A 25,373-nucleotide genomic window follows, 5' to 3' on the forward strand; every position below is an offset into this window, starting at 1 on the left:
GGAGGAGGCTCTGTCACAAATCAGGCCTCTGTGGCTCTCTCCGACCGCCACCGGAGGGCACCCTCTCCTGAGTACTAGCGTATATGGACTCCATTTCCCATACACCCCGTACCTAGGACTGATTACTGGCACAGGTGTTTCCCCTTAGCTTCCCCATTTAAGCAGCATCCAGACTCTTCGTTTTCATGAAGTCTTGTTTTGCCACGGCTAACATCTCTGACCGTTTATCCCGTCTTTTTTGATCTCTCGTGTATTACCGTGGACTGTTCATCCTAGTGTGATTCTCTGCCGCCTGCCCCGACCCTCGCTCTGTTACTGTTTACTCTCCTGGATTGTCCCTGTTGTTCCTGATGCTGATGATTGATTACTGCCTGTTTGACTCTGCCATTGATTCTAAGAAAAGCTGCAAATCGTTTTTCCCCTTAGCTTCCCCATTTAAGCAGCATCCAGACTCTTCGTTTTCATGAAGTCTTGTTTTGCCACGGCTAACATCTCTGACCGTTTATCCCGTCTTTTTTGATCTCTCGTGTATTACCGTGGACTGTTCATCCTAGTGTGATTCTCTGCCGCCTGCCCCGACCCTCGCTCTGTTACTGTTTACTCTCCTGGATTGTCCCTGTTGTTCCTGACGCCAGTGATTGATTACTGCCTGTTTGACTCTGCCATTTATTTTAATAAAAGCTGCAAATGGATCCGCACGCCTCTGACCCCTCATTACAGACATAAAGCAAGCAAGAATTAATTAGCATTTCTAATACTTGGAAAAACTATGGACTACATTAATTTCAAGAGAATTTTTTCCAGGAATGTATCTTCAAGAAGTAAAAAGAGTGAAGTTTTAAATACATTATGGCAAGCATCTCCAACACTTTTTAGGCCATTTTAGGCTCCTTGGTGGAGTGTTGCATTTAAACTCTTCCCTATAAAAATCATGTACCATATTAATTTATTTACTTTATGTTATGATGCTTACGTTCAAAAGCTATTTGTTAGTTATATAATCATATGAAACTCATATGCAATATTAAAATAACATTGCTCTGCAGAAAACGCATGATTTTGATATTAATTCATGATATTACACATGCATTGATCTCTCATCTACCTGATAGATTGTTGAAATCATAACTACATTGCTGCCATATATCCAATATGGATCTATTATTGATTTATGACAGCAATACCAAATGTCCTCGGAGTCAGTGCCCAGAGATTTCTCAAGCATAAGTTACAGTTCACTTAGCTTACAGTAGGAGGTGCTTTTTTTAGTGCTGACATTGTCTGGGCACTGGCCTTGAATCAAACCAGATAGCTCGACAGAAACTAATAAATGTGGAACTTCATCATTCCAGTGCAGTCACTGTCCTTCCCAACTTTTTAAAATTGTCATCGCAATTTTACAATTGAGCTTTTGATCACAATCTGTAAATGACTGAGAAATCAATAAAAGATGCCGCTTATGGCCATTTTCCCAGAACTATGAGACTTGCATGACGTAAGTGGTCCATGACTCAAGGTTAAAGCTGTACCAAGTGTTCAAGTCATATAAGTTATAAATGTTTAAAATGGTCAAAATGCCTCGCTCTAAACCTATGTAGTTTGAAAGTCAGTCTTAAATCAGAAGTGCTCACAGATTAATATTTCATGAAGCCAATCATATCTAGAATGTAAATGTAACACTTCTTTATACATTATTTAATACTTTTATACTTATTTATACATTATTTAACACTTAAATAACATTTAATTGTTTGTTACATTAATACAATCAGTTCACTATATGCCTTAATGCAATACTATGTTCAAATCATATCAGCATCTTTAATATAAAGATTTGAGGTCTAACAGGACAAAAAATAGAAACTCAATCTAAAAGTACATCTGATAAGAATAAAAGAGCATTTGATCTACCAAAAGCAATTATAAGAGTAAGTGAAATCATTCTGTAAAAGCAAGGGTGTGACTTTGGTTTGAGAAGTGGGGGGGGGACACAAAATGGGGGAAAATGTTTTCGATTTGAATCCCATTTCCTGCATTTACATACATTTAGGGACTATGGTGATACAAATACAAATCCAGGAAATAATTAAGTTGATTATAATGATAAATTCTGCCAAAAAGAATAGTAGGAAAATGCAGACAGAAAATGGTTTAAAGTGGACTCATTTTCATGGTACACAGAATGTTCTACATCAGTGGTTCCCAAACTTTTTAGAGTGGAGTACCCCCTGAGGCATTTACCATCCTTCTGCGTACCCCCTCTCTTCCACTTAGACTGCACCTTTTCCATTAAAGGACAATATTTGCTCCCTAAATTGACTTTCCAGTGCATTTTTTATCTTTATAAATACAATATTAATAATGTTTTAAATAAGAAAAATGTTCAATAGAGTAATATGCAATGATGATAAAAAAGTGAAAAGTGATTCTTTTAAATACTAAAAGCGCCAGTAGGTGGCGGTAAGTCGCTGTCTTAATGCGTAAGTCATCGAGTCATTCGTTCAATCATTCACTAACGAAGCAAGTGGCTGTATTTATGAATGAATCATTGAATTAATTACTTTCATGAACGATTCGTTCACGTAACACCGCAAAACTCAGCATTTTGTTCGGGTAACGCCTCTGTCGCCTCACGTAGCTACCCCATTTTGGGAACCACTGTTCTACATTAAATATTTAGCTAACAACAGTCTGAAGTTACCTAGCAACAGTGTACCTTAAAGTTGGCTCAGTCAACGTTAGGCTAACATCAACAGGTGTAGGCAGAAAATATGATTATCCTGACTTGAGCTAATTTACTGAATCAACCAACTCACATCTCCTTTCTTTCTTTTCATCCATGATGACATTAAAGTCATCTGTTGCCGCTTCTGGCGTTTCATCGCTGACTGTGCCGCAATCACGATACCCACTCAGAACTTTCAGTGAGCTATTTTTGAGTGTGCACGCGACGTTCCTGGACACTGACGCGTGAGTCGGTGTCCTGCTCGGTCCTGCTCCTCCATGGCAATGACGGCGTGCGGTTAAATAAATCATAACAAACGAATTTGAAAGTGGGCAGGGGAGACACAAACAGGACTTTGAAAAGTGTCCCCAGTGTAAATTACGCCCCTGTGTAAAAGACAAAAACCTCAGGTTTTTGAGGTGCATTGAGGACCAGGCCACAGCTCCCGAAAGTATTGCTATTTCCATGTTAATTTGTCTTACATATCTTGTTTTTCATTGTTCTTTGCATATCCGAGGAACAGGCATTAAAATTACTACAGCGAATACTGACCCACATAGCAATTTTTCTCTGGCCCAGCTCCAGCCCACACAACCAGCTTTTGCTTGGCCCGCATACCGCAATGAATTACGGTACTAGTGTGGACCAGGTCTGGATTCCAGACAAGGGCCACACATGGGCCATTAAATGTACAGTCTCCAATGTCATCATTCGAATGCGAACCATCACAGGACTTTACACACAAGACAAGCTCTGCTGTGACAGCTCTTTCATATTATCAATAAACAAAAAGTATATTTTCATAATCTTGTATTTATTTACCACATGTCCCATCAGTAAAAACATTATTTTATGCTTTACACTGAGTTTCTTAATCTAATATCTTAATGTGGTATGGTATCCACGTGGATAATGATTCTTTATTAAATAAACATAAGAATTTATCAATATTAAATCATAATACTCTAAACAGCAGCCGCTGGCTTACATTGTTCATGTTAGCGAGTGTCTAAACGACCACCGCTGGCTTACATTGTTCACATTATTGAGTGTCTAAACGACCAATTTTACTTTTACGTCAGTATCCAGGTAGGCACGCCCAGAGCCATAGAGAGAGAGAGTTGCAACAACTCCGTTCACTCCAATGGACCAGTTTTTTACAGCAATGGCGGATCGTGGGGCCGCTCAATAGTTCCCGAAAGTTAGCGCTCATACTATCAGCGCCGTAGAGATGCAGCAGAAGAGACCGCTGTGATGAACTTTTAAAAGGTAAGACAGTTATAGAACAAAATAGTATATTATCAGCACAGCTAATCAAATTACCCTGTGCATTAAAACAGATTATTATTAGATTATTCCTCACGAAGACTTCAGATGACCCAACACCTGTGAAGAGATGAGGCCAACCCTTGAGAGGACTTCAGATGAAGCTGACTCTCTTTTTTTCCCAGATTCATACGCCCACAGTGGGTTATGATTGGTCGACTGACAGGCTCAAAATCTGATTGGCTAAAGAGTACGAGTGTCCCGCATGGGAGGAGTTTGCTGCCAGGACAGTCTCAAAATTCACACACAAATCCAGAGCGATTCACATTCACAGCCCATGATAAACTCGTGAATTTTTAACATTCAAAATGTCTTTTGCGTGAATTATTATTGAGATCATTCTGGCTCCATACTTACGAAGTCATTCTTAAAGGGGTCATATGATGCGATTTCAATTTTTCCTTTCTCTTTGGAGTGTTACAAGCTCTTGGTGCATAAATATTACCCCTTTAAGCAGATAGTGCACCCAAAAATGAAAATATTGTCATTTACTCACCCTCATGTTGTTCCAAATCTGTATGACTTGCTTTCCTCAGTGGAACACAAATGGACTACTTTTAGTATGATTTTATTGTTCTTTTTTGTCATTATTGGTGCTTGAAAGTACCAGTCCCCATTCACTGTCAGAAAAGAGCAGCATGAACACTCTTCCTAACATCTCCGTTTGTGTCATACAGATTTGGAACAACATGAGGGTGAGTAAAAGACTGAATGTTCTGTAAAATAATGATTTAATGTGGATGAGCAACAAAGGATGATACTTGATACTGGCACACAAGTCTTTCAATAACTTTCAAATTCCAAAGCACCAGTGACGGATTACAGTCATGAAAATGAATTTACAGCTCAAGATACTTATGGGAATAAGAGATGATTATACAATGTAAGGCTGTGTAACACATTTTCTGCCCTCCGTTGAGTGTGATGCTTCAGAAATCTTCAAAGATGTAAGAGACTTCCTTCTGAGATTTATGACTTATGTTATGTGACCGTCATCGAGTGTACATTGTGAACATAGCTATTTTAATATCTTTTGCTTATGCTGCCTGTTGGTGTTCCTCTAGGACACAGATGATATAACACATAAAAAGATGTGGCATGGTAACTCTGGAATTACTTGGATTATTTGAGCTGTACATGACTTCATGACCACAGTGTCCTAACCACTTTTTAATATATACCCACAGAGAGACATAACATTGTATTTCCTCCTGGTGGTCACATTTATGCGTCACAGTTTGTGGTCTGTGGGCCTCATTTTTGAAACACAAATAGAATTTGTGTGTAAATCAGTTGCATTTCTATGCTTACATAAATTATTGGATGAATGTACATGAGTGCATTGAATTGACTGCAGCAATTTATGTAAGAAGAGTTTATGAACAATTTTCATACAAAAATAGTTTCATAAACAAGGCGATGTGTGTGTACAATATTTGTAGCGCCTAAAATTTTAACACTTTAGACATAATTACAAATGAAATAATGTATTTGCATTATATAACAAAATATAAAACCATTCTATTTTGATCTATGCAATGAAAAACATGAATTGTATTTGGCTTTGATGTCCAAAAGTGTCCAAATACTTGTATGGGCCACTGCATATGCAGTTCTGCTGTTGACTGTGGAGCTCAGATTGAAACTGTGACAGAGTCAATAAGTTCTGCCTCTTATTTTTATATCTGTTTTAATGAGGGAGTACATTTTGAATTATAGTAATAAAGTGCTACAGAAGACATTATATTACCAAATCACTGGCCATAAAGTATGGTATAAACAGTGCAAAGTAAAAAATTGACCTTTCTTCTACTACTGCCTGGTGTTCTTGAATTTTGCTTGCAGAAAAACTCTATAGATAGATAGATAGATAGCTTCTCATAAGCTTGTGAGATACTGAGAAAATGGGATGAGACAAACACAGATATAATGAAAGCTGGCTGACTATTTCACAAAACAAACACCAAACTATTATGCACAAAGCTAATTATGTCAAAAGTTAGCTAACACACCGAAACTTAGAAGTGAATGCAACAGACTGAATGTATTAAAGCTTGCATGAGATGGCAAATATGAGCCAAGAGATATTCAGCATCTAATTACCATGCTCATCCGATTATAAGCATAAATACACAATGAAAAACACAATTTATTGTGTTCCTGAAATGTTCTTAGCTTGTACATAATCAGTTTATACCTGAACAAGCCATTGATCATTTTGAGAGCTGCAAATACCACATATCAATTCACTGACAGTCATATATATTTGAATATACTCATACAGACTAATTCCAACAACAGGATTAAAGACAGCTAAATGTAATACTCTTATACTGATAAACAAATGCCTATTTGTTTCTTTTTGATTAGGAGCAATGGAAGGTATTCTAAAAATAAAGACCTGTGGTTACAGCTGTGTCCATTATTTTTTGCAATGTTAATTATGAGCTAGCTGTCACATTTAAATTGCTGCTTTTAGATACAACCCAAAACACATGGAGGGACATTCACAATGTTCAGCATATTGTTTATTACTGTTTCCCAGCAACATGCAGCAACATGATGCCAAAAGAGTGAGAAGCTCAAGGAAAGGCTGCTAAAGGAATCTATATCATAGTGGTTTGATGTTAGGAGAGATCCAGCTCTACTCAAACACGGCCATTTAGGAGACAACAGGCGTCTTCTTAATGACCCGTCTGCGCACGGGGTAAGCAGGTGCTGCGCTCGCACTGGCTCTCTCGGCCTTCAGTTCATCTACGAAGGTTTCCAACGGTCCAAATTTCTCGGTCAGCTCACCAAGATGAGTTTTCAGGGCATTGAACTCTTTGTACAAGTCATCCAGCGCCTCAGAGAGAGGTTGGATCCTGGGAAGAGTTAAAGAGAGAAAGAAATATGAGAGCAGCACGGTATAGCGCAGCCACTGGTTGGCAAATAGCTTTGAGGAATATGAAGATGACTAGATTCCAAACCATAAGGAGCCAGGAAGTTCCCCATTAAGCACATAAAATATTTTGCAAAGTTACCAGCATAATGAAATGTTCTGCTCTGAAAGAACACAGTCCACATTTTGACATAGCTGCAGATACCAAAATAACAACGTTGTGTTCCTGCTGTTTTCTGTCTGCGGAAAGGAAGAATGCCTGAATCTGAGAGTTTGATGAACACATTGAACCTCATGAAAGTGTACCTGGAGTAGTCAGGCAGCAAGGACTGGTGGTCGTTCTGCAGGAGTCCTTTTACTTGATTCAGGATGTCAAACCTCCAGTCATCAAGCACTTGAGTCAGATTTGCAACTCCTCGCATGCTTACTCTCTCAGCTGAGGACCAGAAAAGCAATATCATTGACATTTTTATCAATTGCTACCGTAATATTATCTAGCAGTATATTTCAGGTTCATCTGAACAAAAAATTCTGAAACCTTAATAACATATCAGCAAGAACATTAATGCATAAATCAGCTAGTGTTTGTTTTATTAAACAAAAAGACACAGATCCACTTACAGCCATCACGGTAGTTCCACTCCTCTTTTGCAAGGCGTCTCTTCTGACCACAGACTACGACCACAGTCATGGTCAGGAACAACAGGCCCACCCTGAAACTCATTCTGGTTCTTTAAGTTTCCTGCACAAGTACATGCAGAAATTACAAGTGTAATTACTGAAACTTTGCCCTTGAAAATGTTGAAATGACTGCCCTGGTCTTTTCCTCTCTAAGAATCAGAATCAGAATCAGCATTAGCTTTATACACCAGGTGTGCGCACACACACAAGAAATTTGTTGTGTGTTTTTTTTTTAAGCAGATGATGTATGCTTACTGAGAGATAAATCAAGCCCTGTGCTACTAAACACACTATTAATCTTAATCCTAAAAATAATATTGGTGCATATAGACCATATTTGGTTTCAGGGCAAAATCTGTGCCGACTTGCCTGATAGCTGTGCATGACATTTTCTTCATGGTCTGTAAGAAAGCTACATTTTTAAAACAACGTGCATGTGAAAATAGAATAAAAACAAGAAATAATATATATATAATGCATTTCATATATGAAATCTTTACACTGATACATAATCAGCTTAAATAACCTACACTTTTGGAATTATGAAAGTATGTAGATTGAAATATCCATGTTTACATACCAGTCAGAGAGTTTGGTGTGCTCTTTAAAGTGCTCCTGGAGTTCTGTGTCTCGGTTGCTCCACCAGTCTGTCCCAAGACTGAAGAACACTCCCTCCTGTTTTAAAACATTCCCCCATCACACACATCTTTTCCAAACCCTTGGCTTGTATGAGCAAGCCACTATGGTTTGAATTTCAAACTCTTCCTTGAGGTCCAAAGAGTTCTGTAAGAATTTGTTTGCTCATTTGTGACTGTGTAATGTAATGCTTAAAAAGATACTGTTTTAATATGATTTTAGTTTGTTTAGTAACCAGTAAAGTTAGCATGCACTTTTAAAGTGTTCCAACATTTCCACGTGAAATAAATCAAATTTGAGAACATTGTTTGTGTATTTTTTTACTATTAGTGTGTGTGTGTGTGTGTGTGTGTGTGTGAGTGTGTGAGAGAGAGAGAGAGAGAGTATAATAATTATGTCACATCCGTTTCTGGGACGGTTGCTAAGAGACAGGATGTCTGCGTCGTGTCTCTGAAAACACAGAGGGATACGTATTCAGCTTTATTAAATTTGACGTTATTTACATTTGCTTATGTAGCATTTGAGTTCAATAATGCCGCTAACAACGATTAAAGACGGCGAATACACAGCCACCGTGTACAAAATGGTGAGTTATTAGCTGTACAAGCTAACAGGCTAGCTTAGTTACCACTGGTCTTATGTTGTTTGCTTGCATTCGCACATTTAGCAAAACGATTTTCTTTTTTTATCGAAATGATTGGCTTTTTACTAATCCTTTTTTCTTTCTTTATAAGATCAAAGAAGGACGATATGGAGACGCAATTAATATTCTGAGCAAAGAACATCAGAAACACAATAAAGTAAGTTACAGCAGTCATAACTCAACTCATTCTTTACATTGAATCAATCAATAAACGACCTGTGCTTTAAAATGGTGTTTTCTGCTGTTAAGGAAAAGAACCCAAACCACAAATAACTCGAATAAATCGCAGTTTAGCCATTTAAATTATAAAATTAGTGTAATTATTTAGAGGATATATCTCTCTTTGCCTAGATAAGAAATAATATGTACAGTAATTTCGTTTTATGTGACATGACCAGTCCTGGGCTGAACTTTAAAACAATAATGGAATTTTTAATGAACGGATATATGTATGTGTATATATATATAATTTCTATTTTATGTGACAGTCTCTCTCTTTATGTCCAGTCCAGGGCTGCTCTGTCTCTCCTAGGCTATTGCTACTACCACATGCAGGACTTCACTAATGCAGCAGAATGTTATGAACAGCTGACGCAGCTTCATCCAGAGGTCGAGGACTACAAACTTTACTATGCCCAGTCTCTGTATGGAGCGTGTGCCTTCCCAGAGGCCATGAAAGCTACTTTTCTCTTGGACAGCACAACTAGTCATACTAAGGTGGATAAACCTTACATTTAGTCACATCTGCAAAAAAATGGTGAATTAAGAAAATGTACCAGCCTTAAAACTGTTTTGCAGTTTTTTTCCCATTATAATATACAGTAAATATATGTAAGTAATAAGTATGTGTAAATAAAAATAAATATTTATTAAAAATAAATATTATTATTCATCCCATTTCTAAACAGATGATTAAACTTCAAGCTGCCATCACATATGGAGAGGAAGATTTTTCAGGTGCAAAGGTACCAGCATTTTTCTTTCAGACAAAATGTATTCACCGTTATGACATTCTAAACCACAATTTAAACCACAAACCACAATTTACTTCTTCTATGAAACACATTTGGAAAATTATTTAAGAAATATATATTTTTTAATGTTCTTTGTGAAAATCTTGAAAAGAAGTTCTTATGTTGAATCTTATTTCTTTTTCTTTTTAAAATAACTAGTAATTTAATAAAAGGGTGAGTAAATGATTACAGAATTTTTGTTTTTGAGTGAACTATCCCTTTAAGTGTCCGAATGCTTTTTAAAGCCACAGTATACATGAAACATCCCGTAAGAACCCTGAGCTATGGCACATGTGGAAAATGAATCACCATTTGAGCACAGAATGTGGCATGAGCAACTGTTTTTAGACTGTTCTATTTTGTTGGAATATTTGGTTTTGCTTCTCCAGACTCTGGTTGAGCAGTTGCCTCAGGATGATCCAGACTATGATGTGGATCTCGGGTGTTTGCTTTATAAGGAGGGCGAGTATGAAGAGGCTTGCATAAAGTTTATGTCCTCCATGAATGTACTGGGCTACCAGCCAGGTGAGGATGAACTTCTTTAGTACTGGTTCCATTGAATTATAGCTGTGTGTGTTTGTGGTGTCTACATGCAGGAGCTTAATAGACAAAACAGACAAACACACACACTGGTGTCTCCCAGAAACTGTTCTGCCAAGAGTTACAAACATAACATTGACTGGTTGACCACACTGCGTAAGGGTAGTAATTTAGATTTTTTTTAATGGAAATGAATGTGGGAATGGAGACCTTTTGACACACTGTGATGTTTTCCAAAACTAGTTGTGCTGGACTCTGTCTGATTGTTTTTTTTTGTTTTGTTTTTTTACAGATCTGGCCTACAATATAGCACTTTGTTACTACAGTTTAAAGCAGTATGCTTCAGCACTCAAATATATTGCAGAAATGATTGAGCGTGGAATCAGAGAGCATCCAGGTATTTGTAACAGAAAATCCTTTAGGTGTTGCAAGATTTGCTATCCTATAGAGTGAATTTCAGTGAGTGATTCTTATGTCCATAGAGCTCAGTATTGGAATGACAACAGAAGGCATTGATGTAAGAAGTGTTGGCAACACCCTTGTCCTTCATGAAACTGCTTTGATTGAAGCCTTTAATCTGAAAGCAGCTATTGAATACCAGCTGAAAAACTGTAAGTATAGATCAACCACCCGACCTGATGTTTGACTTAGGCGCCTTCCTATCATGTGCTTTTGAAGTGAACTCTATTTATTCATAGCGTATGATATACCGCAAATCCATTAGCAGAATCTGTGACCTTCCAGGATTCCTAGTAGGGCTGCACGATATATCGTTTCAGCATCGATATCGCGATGTGTGAATCCACGATAGTCACATCGCAGGATGTGCGATGTTTAGTATACTGATCGTTATATTTATACTAAAGAAGGAGAAAGCAGCGCGGCTGGTGTTTTCCACGCGTTTTTAGGGGCGCCATCTGAACAGCCCCAAAGTCTGTCTACACTGGACGCGACAAAGTGACCTTTGCAAATCATTTGAACTTTGTGTCAGTACGTCATAAATAAAAGGAGGCATCAGTTTACTGTCGGGGATTTGTCGTGTCGCGCTGCACCAGTGTAGTCAGTCACACAGCATCACTGATTATAATGGGTTCTATTGTATTTTGTTGCGTCGCGCCGTGCTGCTCGCGTCCGTTGTAGACATGGTGAGAGCCACGCAGATGCACATGAACTCTGAATTCCGTTCACTTCCACTACTATTTGTGCCTGAAATAACACATACGCACGAAACTATGTCAAAATGCATGTCTCTGTAAGTATCCTTGTAAAAACAGTTGCTTATGGCTTAGGTGGAGGTAAACAATTAAGAAAGAAAGAGGATAACAATATATTCACAGCAGTTCAATGTTCCTGCTGCTTTCTGTGCAGGGTTGGGAGGGTTACTTTTAAAATGTATTCCGTTACGGTTACAAATTACTTCATTAAAAAAGTATTCAGTAACGTAATCCAAGTACCACAATATAAAAGTAATGTAATCTGATTAATTTTGGATTACTTCAAGTTACATATGTAAATAAGTCAAAAAAGCAATATCTAATTAGCCTACTTTTATTTAACTATGACTTTAAAATTAAAACTAATAAAAACTATAGTAAAAACTATTTGAAACTATTAAAAATCGTGTCTTGTTTCACCCTCTAGATATTACAGCCCGTATATTTATATAAAAAGGCTATGCAGACATCTAGTGGCTATGCAGTTTAGTATTACCATTTTATTTATTTTTTTATTTATTTAACATGTACAAGTAAAAATAAATATAGTTTATACACAACATTAAAAAATGTACACCATGTACATATTAGTCTATTTTAAAATAAGCCTACATGTTGAAATGCATGTGAAATGCTATCTTTCTTTATTTCACTGACTGATCTGGAGTGTGGGGACTCTCATGTTAATTTCTACATTTTCTGGCTCATTTTCCGCTAGAAAATTTACAACTGCAGTCATGCACACCATGGAATTTTAAAGCACTAACAAACACTAAATTTTAGCTAACATGATGATTTCCATGCTAGTCGGACTCGTACCTGCAAATGTTCAAGTTGGTTAAGTAGCCTTTGTTAAAGCAAGAGTCTTCATGCATAGCTTACACTATACAACTATGTTATTTCCTTTATCCTCTTTGAAAACAAAATAACTGAAATTTCCAGACATGAAAACGTTTTTCCCAGCAGGAAGCATCGTAATTAATTCATCCTGTGTTTGAGGAGAATAATTGTAGATGGGTGTTATTTGCGCACGCACCAGCAGGCGGCTCACGTGAGTCAACATGTGTCAACAGAACCAGAACCAACAGAACCAATTTCATGCCGGGCCCGTTGGGCCCCGACTTTTTTACACCCCTAGGGCCGGGCTTCGGGCCAATTTTCACGTCATAGTTCAGACGTGGGCCGGGCCTCGGGCCTGTTTTAGGCTTCTCCTTATTTTTATATTTTAGACATCCATCAATTAGTGATGAAAAAAAATTGCAGCGCTGGTGGAAACAACACGAGAACGTGCTACCGCGGTAGTACCGCTTGGTCGTTACTTAAAAAAAAAAAAAACTTGTGTAACGAACAAAAAATTCTCCAAACGTTTTTCTAAATTAACTTAATAAAAAAACTAAACGAAATATAATCACTTTGCCATTACATACAAAACTGAATAATTTTAATAGCTGAAGTAGTATAAGCTGTTTTGGGAGAAGGGGGAAAAAAGATGGGCTCGGGCCGGTAATTCTGATAAGCTGTCGGACACGGGCCGGGCTAGGGCCTATATTTGAGGCCTGTTCAGGGAACTATGATGAAGCAGCGCTAAATATATAGCTTTATGTCAAAATACTCATTTATTTAATTTTAAATTAAACAAATGTAATCCTGATAGTATTCCCACTTTTTACAAAATGTAAATACTTTGTTTTTTGATGTAACTGTAACAGATTACATTACATGCAACGCCGTTACATGTATTCCGTTACTCCCCAACCCTGTTTCTGTGTCATGTTAATCATACAAAACACAGAGAAAAATCACTTTTGTAGCTTTAACACAGATTTATTAGATTTAATTTATACAGTGAAGACTATGCAGTGTTATTTTACATTTGATTATTACATTTCTGTGCCTGAATACTGTTAGACTTGCCTTAAAAATAAAAAGCACTGTTTATTTCATTTGTATCTTTGTTCTATTATATTTATCTATGCTTGTAATTTGTTTATTTCCTATGCTGATTTACTCAGCTACAAAATCACCCCAATCATTGATTATTATTTTTTTTTATAATAGATTTTATTTTTCATATCGCAATATATATCGCAGAAAAACCAAATATCGCAATGTGAGTTTTTTCCAATATCGTGCAGCCCTAATTCCTAGTGGCATTGCATTAAGCATGAAGTCTGCAGCACAGACTATGTTTTGCTCAGTGGCTTTCTGCATAATTTAGCCTGGGGTGATACACTGCTTTGTTTTGACTGCCTACTGTAACGGCTACTATTGAACTTCAGTTAATGTAATTCAGTGATTATGGCCTCATATATCTAATTTTTTTATTTTTTTTTTGTTTGCAGATGTTGCAGCACAAGAAGCACTGACTGACATGCCCCCCAGATCAGAAGAGGTACTAAAAATTTCACCTCTGTGGTAACACTTTTTTCCCCTTGACACTGCATTCACATGCATTTTGTATCCAGATAGAATCTTGATATTGTTTAGTAGGATTGCATTCAAATGTCTCTCACTTATCCATTCGAAATGGAATGGCACTCATGTATTGCATCAGAGATTGCTTTAACCATAAATGTTCTACCATCTACAGAGTTTTTAAAACAACAATGGATTCAAAATGCTTGTTTTGTCATTTCGACAGATAAAACAAATAATCTGTCTGGTCTATTGTGTTTCCCTGCTTAAAAGTAAGGGATGCAAATAGGGATTAGATATGAAGAAAAAAGAAGAAAATAAAGTTTTAAAATGCCCCCGCAAAAACACCAGGAGGGAGACATGACTGAGGAATTGGGGAGAGAAATGAGAGATTGTAAGTGTAGTTCATTGAAATAATACATGAGATATTGTTCATTAAATTGAGTCTGTTGATTTATTCGCATTGTGCAAGCAGAACAAAAAGAGGTTATGGTTATGATTATAACCTAGTCCATCAAAGTGACGGATAATTATTATTTGTAGCACAACCTCATTATATATTACTTAATCAGCGTAATAATTATATATTGCTTAATCAAAATGCATTAGCATTTACACCTTGTCACATTTATTCTTAATGAAATGAAATCAGAAACCATCTCTAACCACCTTCGAACTTATTTTTAGTGATCAAATCACAATCTTATCATTTTAGGTCCATTTACACTTGGCATTTAATGTATTCATGTGCTGTCCGATTGTAATTTGATCACTAAAAGCACCTGTTAATGTGTTTATATCTCATTACTATTTTATTCCAGTATATTTCCAGGTGATTTTGCTCTAAAATCTTTCCTGAGTTCTGTTTTCTCATTTCTATAGCAATGCAGCAAACAAAGGCTGCCGAATAAGATCAGATGCCTGTCAAGAGAATATTTTCCTCATTAGTTATGCTGTTTGATCTGAGCGAGCTCAGTCTTGCAGGATATCTTCTTATGAATCAATGTCATAGGCATGCCAGTTCACATGCACATTTGACGAACTTTTATCCTATATTGACAGACCATGTGCCGTCCATTTCAGAAGAAAGAAAATGACCTAGTCAGTTTTACTGGCTTTTAAAAGTACAATACAAGTTTAATTTTCTCAAATCCTTACCAGATTGCCTGTAATTATGCACTGGGAATTTGCTGTGTTTGAGTCTGAGATTCCGGTGCAGGTTTAATCCTTTTCTGCTGGGGTTTGTATTGTGAGAGATGGTAAGCCCACACCTGCTGGCTGGAATGATGGTGGGCTGCAGGGACATGTCTCTGTGCCAGTTTGTGCTGGCACCTCGAAGTTAATGAGTACAAACCGTGATCCATCTTACATAAGCACTCATTAAATACACTGTTTCTTCCCGCAGGGCAGGTATTTTTAAACAGCTAGGACTAGCGCAAGGAATGTACCAGATTTAAATAAGAATTCAGGGTACTGTGCAAAGTTATATTTACAGGGTTATATAATTTCCTTAAAAGAGGGCCTATATATAGACAACATGTGCTTATTTATTTGATTTAAGTAACAATGATACAGTGCCATTTTAATGGTAGTTTACAGATAGACAACCCTCCATGCTGAAGTCTTAAGTTTATTCATAGATGGAATTCCTCAAATCTGTTCTGAAGAAATGGACAAGCAAACGTAGCCATCTGCAGGTCTCTAGTGGAACAGAATGTAGAGCTGAAATTATTTACCATGTATACATTTGATAGTTTTTAGTTAATTAGTCAATAATTTGTTAATTAGCGTATTTTGCTCCCTCACTCTCTTTCTATGTGTAAGAAATGCTTTTACATTTGGAAGTTGGCCCATATAATGATCGTTTAAAGTCTATCAACCAAAGAGTTAATGATTATGTCCATTGTAAGTGTCTCTCTCTTTTTTTTTTTTACATTTAGGAGCTGGATCCAGTCACTCTTCACAACCAGGCCCTAATGAACATGGACACCAAGCCCACAGAGGGTTTTGAGAAACTTGCTTTTCTCCTTCAGCAAAACCCCTTTCCTCCTGTCACTTTTGGCAACTTACTATTGCTTTACTGTAAATATGAGTTTAGTGTGCTTCATTGATAACAGTTCTTAGTGTTCAGGAAACTGTTTGGTAGTAGCATATAAATTATGCACTTTAGCTTTTATAGAAACTTTTAAATTTTTCTTTAAGAGGTGTATGAGGGTTTTGTTGTTGCTTTTGTTGTCTATAGTACTTTGACCTCGCTGCAGATGTCTTGGCGGAAAATGCTCATCTCACTTACAAGTTTCTCACACCGGTAAGGCAGAATTATTTTGTAGCAATTTCATGTTTTATTTCTCATCAGCCTCGTTGTATTTGCACTATTAGTTTTATAAAAATTAAATCATGTATATACAAGTCTCCACTTTTTATTAGCCCAGATAGTCGTTCCAATAATAACGTCCACATTGATTGATTCCCCTGGCCATAAGGCATGTGCAAGTAATAACACACCAGATGATAATTGCATAGTTGCCTCATGCATATTGACATATCTGTCCGAACTCACATCAAGACGGTAGGGCTAATGTTTTGTTCTCCTGTTTATAGTACCTCTATGAGTTCCTGGATGCCATTATCACATGTCAGACAGCACCTGAGGAAGTAAGTGATCTTTTGCAGAGTCTTGGCAAGTATCTAGTGAGCATTTGTTTTTGAATTAATTGACTTTTCATCTGACGCAGGCTTTCCGAAAATTTGACGAAATTGCTGGAAAACTTACTGAGCAACTACGCAACGTTACGAAACAGGTTACAGCTTTGCATTTTGTCTTTCAACAATTCACAGCATTTATGTGTCTACTTGTGTCAAATATTACTCCTTGAATACACCCTTATGATATCAATATGTCTGACACTGAAATGGCTAATTAGAATTTAGAAATTCTAAAACCTCTTTTCTCGAAGGTGCAGGAAGCAAGGCACAACCAGGATGATGAATCCCTAAAAAAATATGTCCAAGACTATGACGAAGTTCTTGAGAGGTAAATTTAACATTCAGTTACATTTGATTACATTTATGCATTAAGTAGACGCTTTGTATAAAGTGACTTACAAAAGAGGTGATTACTAAAGATTAGGTCTCTAGTGGAACAGAATGTAGAGCTGAAATTATTTACCATGTATACATTTGATAGTTTTTAGTTAATTAGTCAATAATTTGTTAATTAGCGTATTTTGCTCCCTCACTCTCTTTCTATGTGTAAGAAATGCTTTTACATTTGGAAGTTGGCCCATATAATGATCGTTTAAAGTCTATCAACCAAAGAGTTAATGATTATGTCCATTGTAAGTGTCTCTCTCTTTTTTTTTTTTACATTTAGGAGCTGGATCCAGTCACTCTTCACAACCAGGCCCTAATGAACATGGACACCAAGCCCACAGAGGGTTTTGAGAAACTTGCTTTTCTCCTTCAGCAAAACCCCTTTCCTCCTGTCACTTTTGGCAACTTACTATTGCTTTACTGTAAATATGAGTTTAGTGTGCTTCATTGATAACAGTTCTTAGTGTTCAGGAAACTGTTTGGTAGTAGCATATAAATTATGCACTTTAGCTTTTATAGAAACTTTTAAATTTTTCTTTAAGAGGTGTATGAGGGTTTTGTTGTTGCTTTTGTTGTCTATAGTACTTTGACCTCGCTGCAGATGTCTTGGCGGAAAATGCTCATCTCACTTACAAGTTTCTCACACCGGTAAGGCAGAATTATTTTGTAGCAATTTCATGTTTTATTTCTCATCAGCCTCGTTGTATTTGCACTATTAGTTTTATAAAAATTAAATCATGTATATACAAGTCTCCACTTTTTATTAGCCCAGATAGTCGTTCCAATAATAACGTCCACATTGATTGATTCCCCTGGCCATAAGGCATGTGCAAGTAATAACACACCAGATGATAATTGCATAGTTGCCTCATGCATATTGACATATCTGTCCGAACTCACATCAAGACGGTAGGGCTAATGTTTTGTTCTCCTGTTTATAGTACCTCTATGAGTTCCTGGATGCCATTATCACATGTCAGACAGCACCTGAGGAAGTAAGTGATCTTTTGCAGAGTCTTGGCAAGTATCTAGTGAGCATTTGTTTTTGAATTAATTGACTTTTCATCTGACGCAGGCTTTCCGAAAATTTGACGAAATTGCTGGAAAACTTACTGAGCAACTACGCAACGTTACGAAACAGGTTACAGCTTTGCATTTTGTCTTTCAACAATTCACAGCATTTATGTGTCTACTTGTGTCAAATATTACTCCTTGAATACACCCTTATGATATCAATATGTCTGACACTGAAATGGCTAATTAGAATTTAGAAATTCTAAAACCTCTTTTCTCGAAGGTGCAGGAAGCAAGGCACAACCAGGATGATGAATCCCTAAAAAAATATGTCCAAGACTATGACGAAGTTCTTGAGAGGTAAATTTAACATTCAGTTACATTTGATTACATTTATGCATTAAGTAGACGCTTTGTATAAAGTGACTTACAAAAGAGGTGATTACTAAAGATTCATCCTTAAATTTCTGTTCTGTACTTCATTTTTGTAAACGCATGTAACATGTTCACCATATATAAATTCTTTTGAGTGCATTTTCTTGAACTTTTTTTAAGGTACATCCCTGTACTAATGGCACAGGCCAAAATCTACTGGAACCGTGAGAACTACAGCATGGTGGAAAAGATCTTCCATAAGTCACTGGAGTTCTGCAATGAGCACGACACTTGGAAACTTAATGTTGCTCATGTGCTCTTCATGCAAGACAACAAATATAAAGAAGCCATTGGCTTCTATGAGCCCATCGTTAAGAAGCATTATGAGAATGTAAGTTTAATGTTACTGAATGTGCTTTTCTGGCCGCTTGTATTGTAATGTATTTTGAGCCCCTTTAAAGACCAGTGCCTTTAATGAAAGCCAAGTCCACGTTTAAATGAAAATAAGAATAACGTATGAAATACAAATGACAATCCTCAGTGCTTAGTAGAGTTTACGAATAATCAAATTTTAAAATGGATAACAATAACCTAAATTGTGGATAAACAGTGGGATGCAGATGTGTTTGTTAAAAACAGTAAATATATGTAGTATACATATATGTAATTTATCTTTGACCCATGGATATTAGGGTGTAAAATAACTTATGCATGCACAACTGCAGAATAGAGCTTTAAAATTACTGTCTGGTTTCCTGAAGGAGAGGAAGCCTGCCTGTAATGAAGGTCTTTTTACCATTGCAAAACCATTACATTTTCATTACATTTTTTTTGTTTTTTACTTGTTTTGTTCATATTTTTATATACAATTGACTTCATTTTATAATATATATATGTATATATAATATGTATAAATAATATTTTATTTGTCTTCTGTGATGGTGGCTGACATTTGGCAGTACTTGGCAGACAATTATATAACAAATCTAAACCTTTCAAATTAAAACATGTTCTTTGCTCCTCTGCTTGCTAGCTGGAACAGTGTAACATTCAAGAATGTCCCTGCAAAACAAAACCCTCGGTAAAATTATCTGTGACTCTTGGAGTCTTCCTGTGTGACTGCATGGAATTTGCGGCATGATGTTTGATTTTTTTATTTTTTATTTTGAAAAGTGTCCTAGTTTTAGCATCCTCGCAATTAATTAAGTCACATTTTGTCCTGTAGATCCTTAACGTCAGTGCGATTGTTCTTGCTAACCTGTGCGTGTCATACATAATGACCAGCCAAAATGAAGAGGTAAAAATTTAAATCTTATTTAACTATAATTGATATCATTGGAGCAGCTTTGTTTCATCATATTTTTCTTTCCGTTTTTTTTTTTTTTTTTACCCTTTCGTTTCTGTGTCTGTACAGGCAGAGGAACTGATGAGGAAGATAGAGAAAGAAGAGGAGCAAATCTCATATGATGATCCAGACAAAAAAATCTTTCATCTGTGTATTGTCAACCTTGTAATAGGGTACGTTAAATATTTTTACATAATTCCATGCTAAATGCTAAATCAACACTTAAGAACAACCTTCATGAACATTTATCTTATACAGATTTTACAGATACTGTTTTCACTTTTCTTTTACATTTTGAAATATCGCACAAATAATACATCTGAAATATCATAATAATACAAGATGACATTGTGAAAGCAGTCTGTGTATATTAAAAACATTCAAAAGTTTGGGGTCAGTATGATTTTTTTAAATCGAAAATTATCAGTTTACACAAAAATATTAAGCAGCACAACTGTTCAACAATGATAATAATAAGAAATGTTTCTTGAGCACCAAATCAGCATATTAGAATGATTTCTGAAGAATTATGTGAAACTGAAGACTGGAGTAATGACTGCTGAAAATTCAGCTTTGCATGGAATAAATTGCATTTTAAAGTATATTAAAATAAAAAAAGTTATTTTAAATTGTGTTGATATTTCACACTATTACTATTTTACTGTATTTTTTATCAAATATATTAAGCCTTGGTGAGCATAGGAGACTTATTTTAAAAACATTGAGAAAAAAAAGTGTCTTTTTCTTTGATAAAACTTTTCGAAAATCTTACAGTCCCTAAACCTTTAAACAGTATGTGTGCCAAAAAAAAATTAGATCATCCGTGCCTTTCATTTTAAAGACATCTATTCTCAATGTGAATTACGTGTCATACTTAAAACACCTAATTTCTTACAGGACTTTGTATTGTGCTAAAGGGAACTATGACTTTGGCATTTCTCGTGTCATAAAGAGTCTTGAGCCATACAACAAAAAGGTAGTCAATATTTCATTTAATGTTTTTAATTTAGTTGAGTTCAGACAGCACATAAACTTTCATATTCCTTACTTGCTGTATTTATCTTAGTCCTGCTCGGTTACCATCCTCAACATGTTATTTTTGTGTATCCACAAATATCCACTGAAGAGGTTTTGCTGTTTCCAGCTGCATAAACAGTGTTACTCAAGGACCTCAGCATTCTTGATGTCATGATACTGTAGCATACTGTATGTACAGCATTGGATTGCTACTGCATTTCCTTTTAGTCTCAAGTTCAGCTGATGTTTACTGGTTTTACTGATGTGATTTCCATGTGATATTATGTCGTTATTGTGCTTGATATGACACTGACATCCTATGATTTCAGCTTGGAACAGACACGTGGTTCTACGCTAAGAGATGTTTTCTCTCACTGCTGGAAAACATGGCCAAGCACATGATCATGCTCAAGGATTCAGTGGTACAAGAGTGCATTCAGTTCCTTGAGCACTGTGAATGTAAGTATATCTTGTAAAGAGATGGTTTGATCCCACAGATAGAAGGATAAAATCCTGTTTCATATGTAGCAGGACTGTGTCAATGCAGAGCTTTAATCCTCCAGTAATATGCACAGTATCAAAATCTAATCCAGTGATTACTTGTTGTTTTGATTGTTTAATTCAGTGGGGATGAAATGCTGGTTTTTGAAAGCTGAGATGCTAATTAATTTTCAATCCTGAGATTCTCCATGGGATTAATTACTTTTTTTTACCCTCCCCTCTAGTGTACGGAAAAGATGTGCCTGCCATCATAGAGCAGCCTCTGGAGGAGGACCGCATGCACATTGGCAAGAACACCGTCACGTATGAATCACGCCTGATAAAAGCTGTCTTCTGTGAAGTCACAGGATGGAATGAGTAGACATTAAACATCCTATAACTATATTAGAACAAGATATTGGGCAAATATTCATTACAGACCACAGTTTTCTGACTGGCGTTTTAAAGCCTAAAAGATTTCATGGCTGGATGGTGGAATGACTAATAAGACATCTCAACATGGCTACTTTCTAAGCAGCTTTGGAGAGATCATGCTGTTTCTGGACGGAAGTCAAACATGAATTTTTAAGCATGCATTCGCTGTAATAATGAACCCACAGGGGTCCACTCCCTCCAAACATGAAAGCTTAAATATAGCTGAAATATTCACCAACAAAGGGCATTTTATTTATTTAAACTAACCTGTGTTTGCATTAAAATAATAGCATATGCCTATATTTAACCTTTTATGCACAGTTCATTATCATTAAAATTGTACAGTTTGGTTATTTTTCCTCAGAATAAGAAATGTATCATAATACTGTACATTTTCTTTATTTGATACAAAGTATACATTTTCTTGTTTTTTTAGAAGAAAATTTGCCTTTCTCTTTGCCTTTCTTTGAATCATGTTGTTTTACCTACATAGCATTAAATCTACCACACATTCACAGAGAACTGATCATAGAGGAAATAATAAATCCCAAATGTATCTATAAAACCTGATAAAGAAGGAAATTGAGTTCTGTAACTATTATCTCATGAAGCATGGCCCTTAAATTAAAGGTCTCTTCGTTATGTCCTGCTCTGAAAGGTAATAGTTGAGAAAACCTCCTAATGCACTCACTGCAACTCCTGTCATATGACTTGAGCAGCCATCTATGAAAAGAAACATGTGTTAGTTTGAAACACATAATCATGTGACATTAATTAAATAATAATTCTTTTTTTTTTTCCAGCAACTGCAACATTAAAGGAATGGTTCACCTACAAATTAAAATTTACTTAAAATGTACTCACCCTCAGACAATCCAAAATGTAGATGAGTTTGTTTCTTCATCGGAAAGCATTTGGAGAAATGTAGCGTTACGTCACTTGCTCACCAATGGATTCTATGCAGTGAATGGGTGCCGTCAGAATGAGAGTCCAAACAGCTGATAAAAATAACAGTTTTTGATAGTTTGGACAGTTTTCGTTTAACAGTGTTTGATCTGTGCATATTTCTCTCCTGATTCAGATGAGACGACTTTTTTGAAGTTAAAGATGTCTTGATGAATTTGTTTATTACAAACACACGATGTTAATTGATGGACTGGAGTTGTGTTGATTACTTGTGGATTGTGTTTTTATCAGCTGTTTGGACTCTCATTCTGACGGCACCCATTCACTGCAGAGGATCCATTGGTGAGCAAGTGATGCTGAATTTCTAAAGAAACAAACTCTACATGGATGACTTGAGGGTGAGTAACTTTTCAGCAAATTTTCATTTTTGGGTGAACTATTGTTTTAAGAGCAAACAAACACCTGTGAGTGTCTTTTCTCTTCTTTTCAACCGTTTGTGGGGGGCATCCAAGAATTCTTCAAAGATCTGGGAGATATCCTCTGAGTGGGGAAAACAATATGCAACATAGAGTTTGATCTACACCTGTATGGCTTAAAGATTTTGTTTAATATCCAGTCGTTAAACATTAGGACACGATTTTACATATATTTAAAATGCTTTTAACTTACCTTCTTTGCCAAAACAGCCTGCTTCTTGGTCTTGCCATGTTAGAATAGACTGTAACCAGTCCAATTTATAGAAGTCTGAGAATCCCACTAAACCACATAAAAGGACTGCAAAATAAATAATTTAGTTGAAAAAAAAAAAACATACAGTAAGTGGATCTTATCTATAAGATGTGACCAAATGTTACTCCAATAATTTGTTCATAACCCTATTGCTTCTACTAACTGTTCTCTATAAAGATGTCCTGCATTTGGCCAGTAATAGCATTCTTGAAAATATCCTGGTTGCTTTTCATCATGTTGGAGCAGAAGATTCTCTTATAATGTTCCACAGTTATGTTGACACGAGACAATCTCAGGTCCCCCTTGAGCATTCTGGAGCACCCTTTCTGTGGACACAAGTGTCAGACTGAAACCACACAGATTTATTTCAGGGTGCATCAGAAAAGTATGATAATTTCTCTTCTTAACAAAAGGTAAACAATCTTTGGCTAATACTACAGTAAAGATTAAAGGGATGCCTTACCATCATTCCTATCATGAAGTACAGTAGCTGGTGGGACAGGGAATAGTGTGGACATCCAAACTGTGTCATCGTGTCTCTACAAGACTTCGTCACAATACATGGGGTTCCATTGTCTTTCCTTTCAATAAAATAACAGTTACGGTATTGACTGTGATTTTTACAACTTTTTGATGCTGTTTTTTTCTTTTATGCTACAATCTTCTTACCATGTTCCTAGAAGGAGAGTCATGCACTTGTCACTCAACTGCTCATCATAGCACTCCATAGACCTCACTGAGGTATAAAGAAGTGAGGGATCGGTGGAGCTCCATTCTGCAGGCAGGGACCAAAAGGAGCTGTCCAAAATGGGCTCAAACTCTGTAGGAGAAACAGTGCATGCTTTCTGTGCCATTATTAGATGGTTTCGAATATATATATTTCCCCCAAAGAGCATTACCTTTGAAGTATTTGGGGTCTGACTCCTGAAGAGCGCTGACGGCAGTAGAAAGGCTCTTGTTCAGTCTCTTCAGCATAGAAACGGCAGCTGCGCGCTGAGAGAGACTCAGAAAATCTGAATGAGGCCAAGTTCGTGTTGCCTCCTGCAGCTGCGCTGAGTTATATAAGCAGAAAGAAGAAGAATGGGGAATCATTGATGGACGGTTTACTTCAGATGTTCAGCTCAGTGGATTTTGGGGGGTTTTGAGCCCCTAAATTAAGTGTTTAACCCTCCAAAAGGAAAACGCTGGGGTCCAAACAATGCTTTCTTTTTAATACATTTGTTTGCTTAAACTTAACTTTAAACGTTTTCAAACAACTTTGTAGCAACCAGAAAAGTTACATGACAAGTTCTTCTGCCGGAGTGCGCTAAATATGAACGGAATCAGACGCGTTGAACTGATGCAGTAACTATAGAAACAGTGCGCAGCGCCGCTTGCTCGAGCGCTTGCAGTTCATTATGTGACAGTTAATTTCCTTTACTGCATTTACATATAACCAATATAATCAACGTCTTTAAGGTAAATGATGTTAGTTAACCGGCGCCAAAAGTTAAGAAAAATACTGACAGAAATTGCATTAAAAAGGCTATACAGTGCTCGATTTTACAGCCGAGTCCAATGTAGGTCCATTGCAACGAACGACTCTTGAAAAGCTAGACCAGAGAAAAAATATGATCTTATGATCTTTATAAAGTTGAACCAATGTTCATAATTTAAACGTAAAGTGGCACTCAGACAATCGAGTAATCAAAGTGATTAAAAAAAAAAAACATGTCCAATCTGTAAAATGATGGCTTACCTTGAAGTATTCGGTATCCAACAACACCGTCCAGGTTGATGTTTCTGCCCTGCACGTCAAAGTATGTGATTCCCTTGGATAAACTCATAAGTATGTTATCAATCACATCCTGGTTTGATAAATCAGTTGTAGACGAGAGAACAAGAAACACAAGGAAATGATACCAC

The 25,373-nt window shown here is 36.5% G+C and overlaps 2 protein-coding genes across 4 annotated transcripts; one reads left to right on the forward strand and one right to left on the reverse strand.

Moving 5' to 3' along the window:
• Nucleotides 1–8,667: 8,667 nt before the first annotated feature.
• ift70 (intraflagellar transport 70) lies at nt 8,668–22,161 on the forward strand. Of its 3 annotated transcripts, XM_016476918.1 has the most exons (20): nt 8,668–8,835; nt 8,984–9,049; nt 9,400–9,609; nt 9,801–9,857; nt 10,295–10,430; nt 10,738–10,842; nt 10,928–11,056; nt 14,002–14,051; nt 16,015–16,167; nt 16,317–16,382; nt 16,676–16,729; nt 16,810–16,875; nt 17,032–17,108; nt 18,737–18,947; nt 19,590–19,637; nt 19,782–19,853; nt 19,971–20,074; nt 20,799–20,877; nt 21,248–21,377; nt 21,644–22,161. In XM_016476918.1, exons 1-20 carry the CDS (start codon nt 8,782–8,784, stop codon nt 21,778–21,780), a joined length of 2,004 nt encoding a protein of 667 aa, XP_016332404.1. In that variant the 5' UTR covers nt 8,668–8,781; the 3' UTR covers nt 21,781–22,161. The 3 variants fall into 3 exon arrangements, with proteins under 3 accessions (XP_016332404.1, XP_016332405.1, XP_016332406.1); XM_016476919.1 differs by lacking the exon at nt 19,590–19,637; XM_016476920.1 differs by lacking the exon at nt 19,590–19,637 and having other exon boundaries at nt 17,038–17,108.
• A 99-nt stretch (nt 22,162–22,260) lies between these two features.
• Nucleotides 22,261–25,266, reverse strand: LOC107680862 (UPF0764 protein C16orf89 homolog). The gene is made up of 8 exons (XM_016476924.1): nt 25,207–25,266; nt 24,368–24,515; nt 24,138–24,288; nt 23,932–24,049; nt 23,632–23,794; nt 23,409–23,513; nt 23,202–23,279; nt 22,261–22,556 (listed from the first exon to the last, which is right to left on the reverse strand). The coding sequence occupies exons 2-8, from the start codon at nt 24,441–24,443 to the stop codon at nt 22,453–22,455; spliced, it is 795 nt and encodes a 264-aa protein (XP_016332410.1). The 5' UTR covers nt 24,444–24,515; nt 25,207–25,266; the 3' UTR covers nt 22,261–22,452.
• Between the last annotated feature and the right edge of the window lie 107 nt (nt 25,267–25,373).

The sequence above is a fragment of the Sinocyclocheilus anshuiensis genome, unplaced genomic scaffold (genome assembly GCF_001515605.1).
Source record: "Sinocyclocheilus anshuiensis isolate Anshui unplaced genomic scaffold, SAMN03320099.WGS_v1.1 scaffold1230, whole genome shotgun sequence".
Lineage (NCBI taxonomy): Eukaryota > Metazoa > Chordata > Actinopteri > Cypriniformes > Cyprinidae > Sinocyclocheilus > Sinocyclocheilus anshuiensis.

Excerpts from the sequence above, each read along its gene's own strand:
- ift70 (XM_016476918.1), top strand. The coding sequence starts at position 8,782 with ATGCCGCTAACAACGATTAAAGACGGCGAATACACAGCCACCGTGTAC. Across the intron at positions 14,052-16,014 it reads TGCCCCCCAGATCAGAAGAG|GAGCTGGATCCAGTCACTCT; the intron begins GTACTAAAAATT and ends TTTTACATTTAG. Across the intron at positions 16,876-17,031 it reads TACGCAACGTTACGAAACAG|GTGCAGGAAGCAAGGCACAA; the intron begins GTTACAGCTTTG and ends CTTTTCTCGAAG.
- LOC107680862 (XM_016476924.1), bottom strand. The coding sequence starts at position 24,443 with ATGCTGAAGAGACTGAACAAGAGCCTTTCTACTGCCGTCAGCGCTCTT. Across the intron at positions 23,795-23,931 it reads ACTTCATGATAGGAATGATG|AAAGGGTGCTCCAGAATGCT; the intron begins GTAAGGCATCCC and ends TTGTGTCCACAG. Across the intron at positions 22,557-23,201 it reads AAGAGAAAAGACACTCACAG|ATGGCTGCTCAAGTCATATG; the intron begins GTGTTTGTTTGC and ends TTCTTTTCATAG.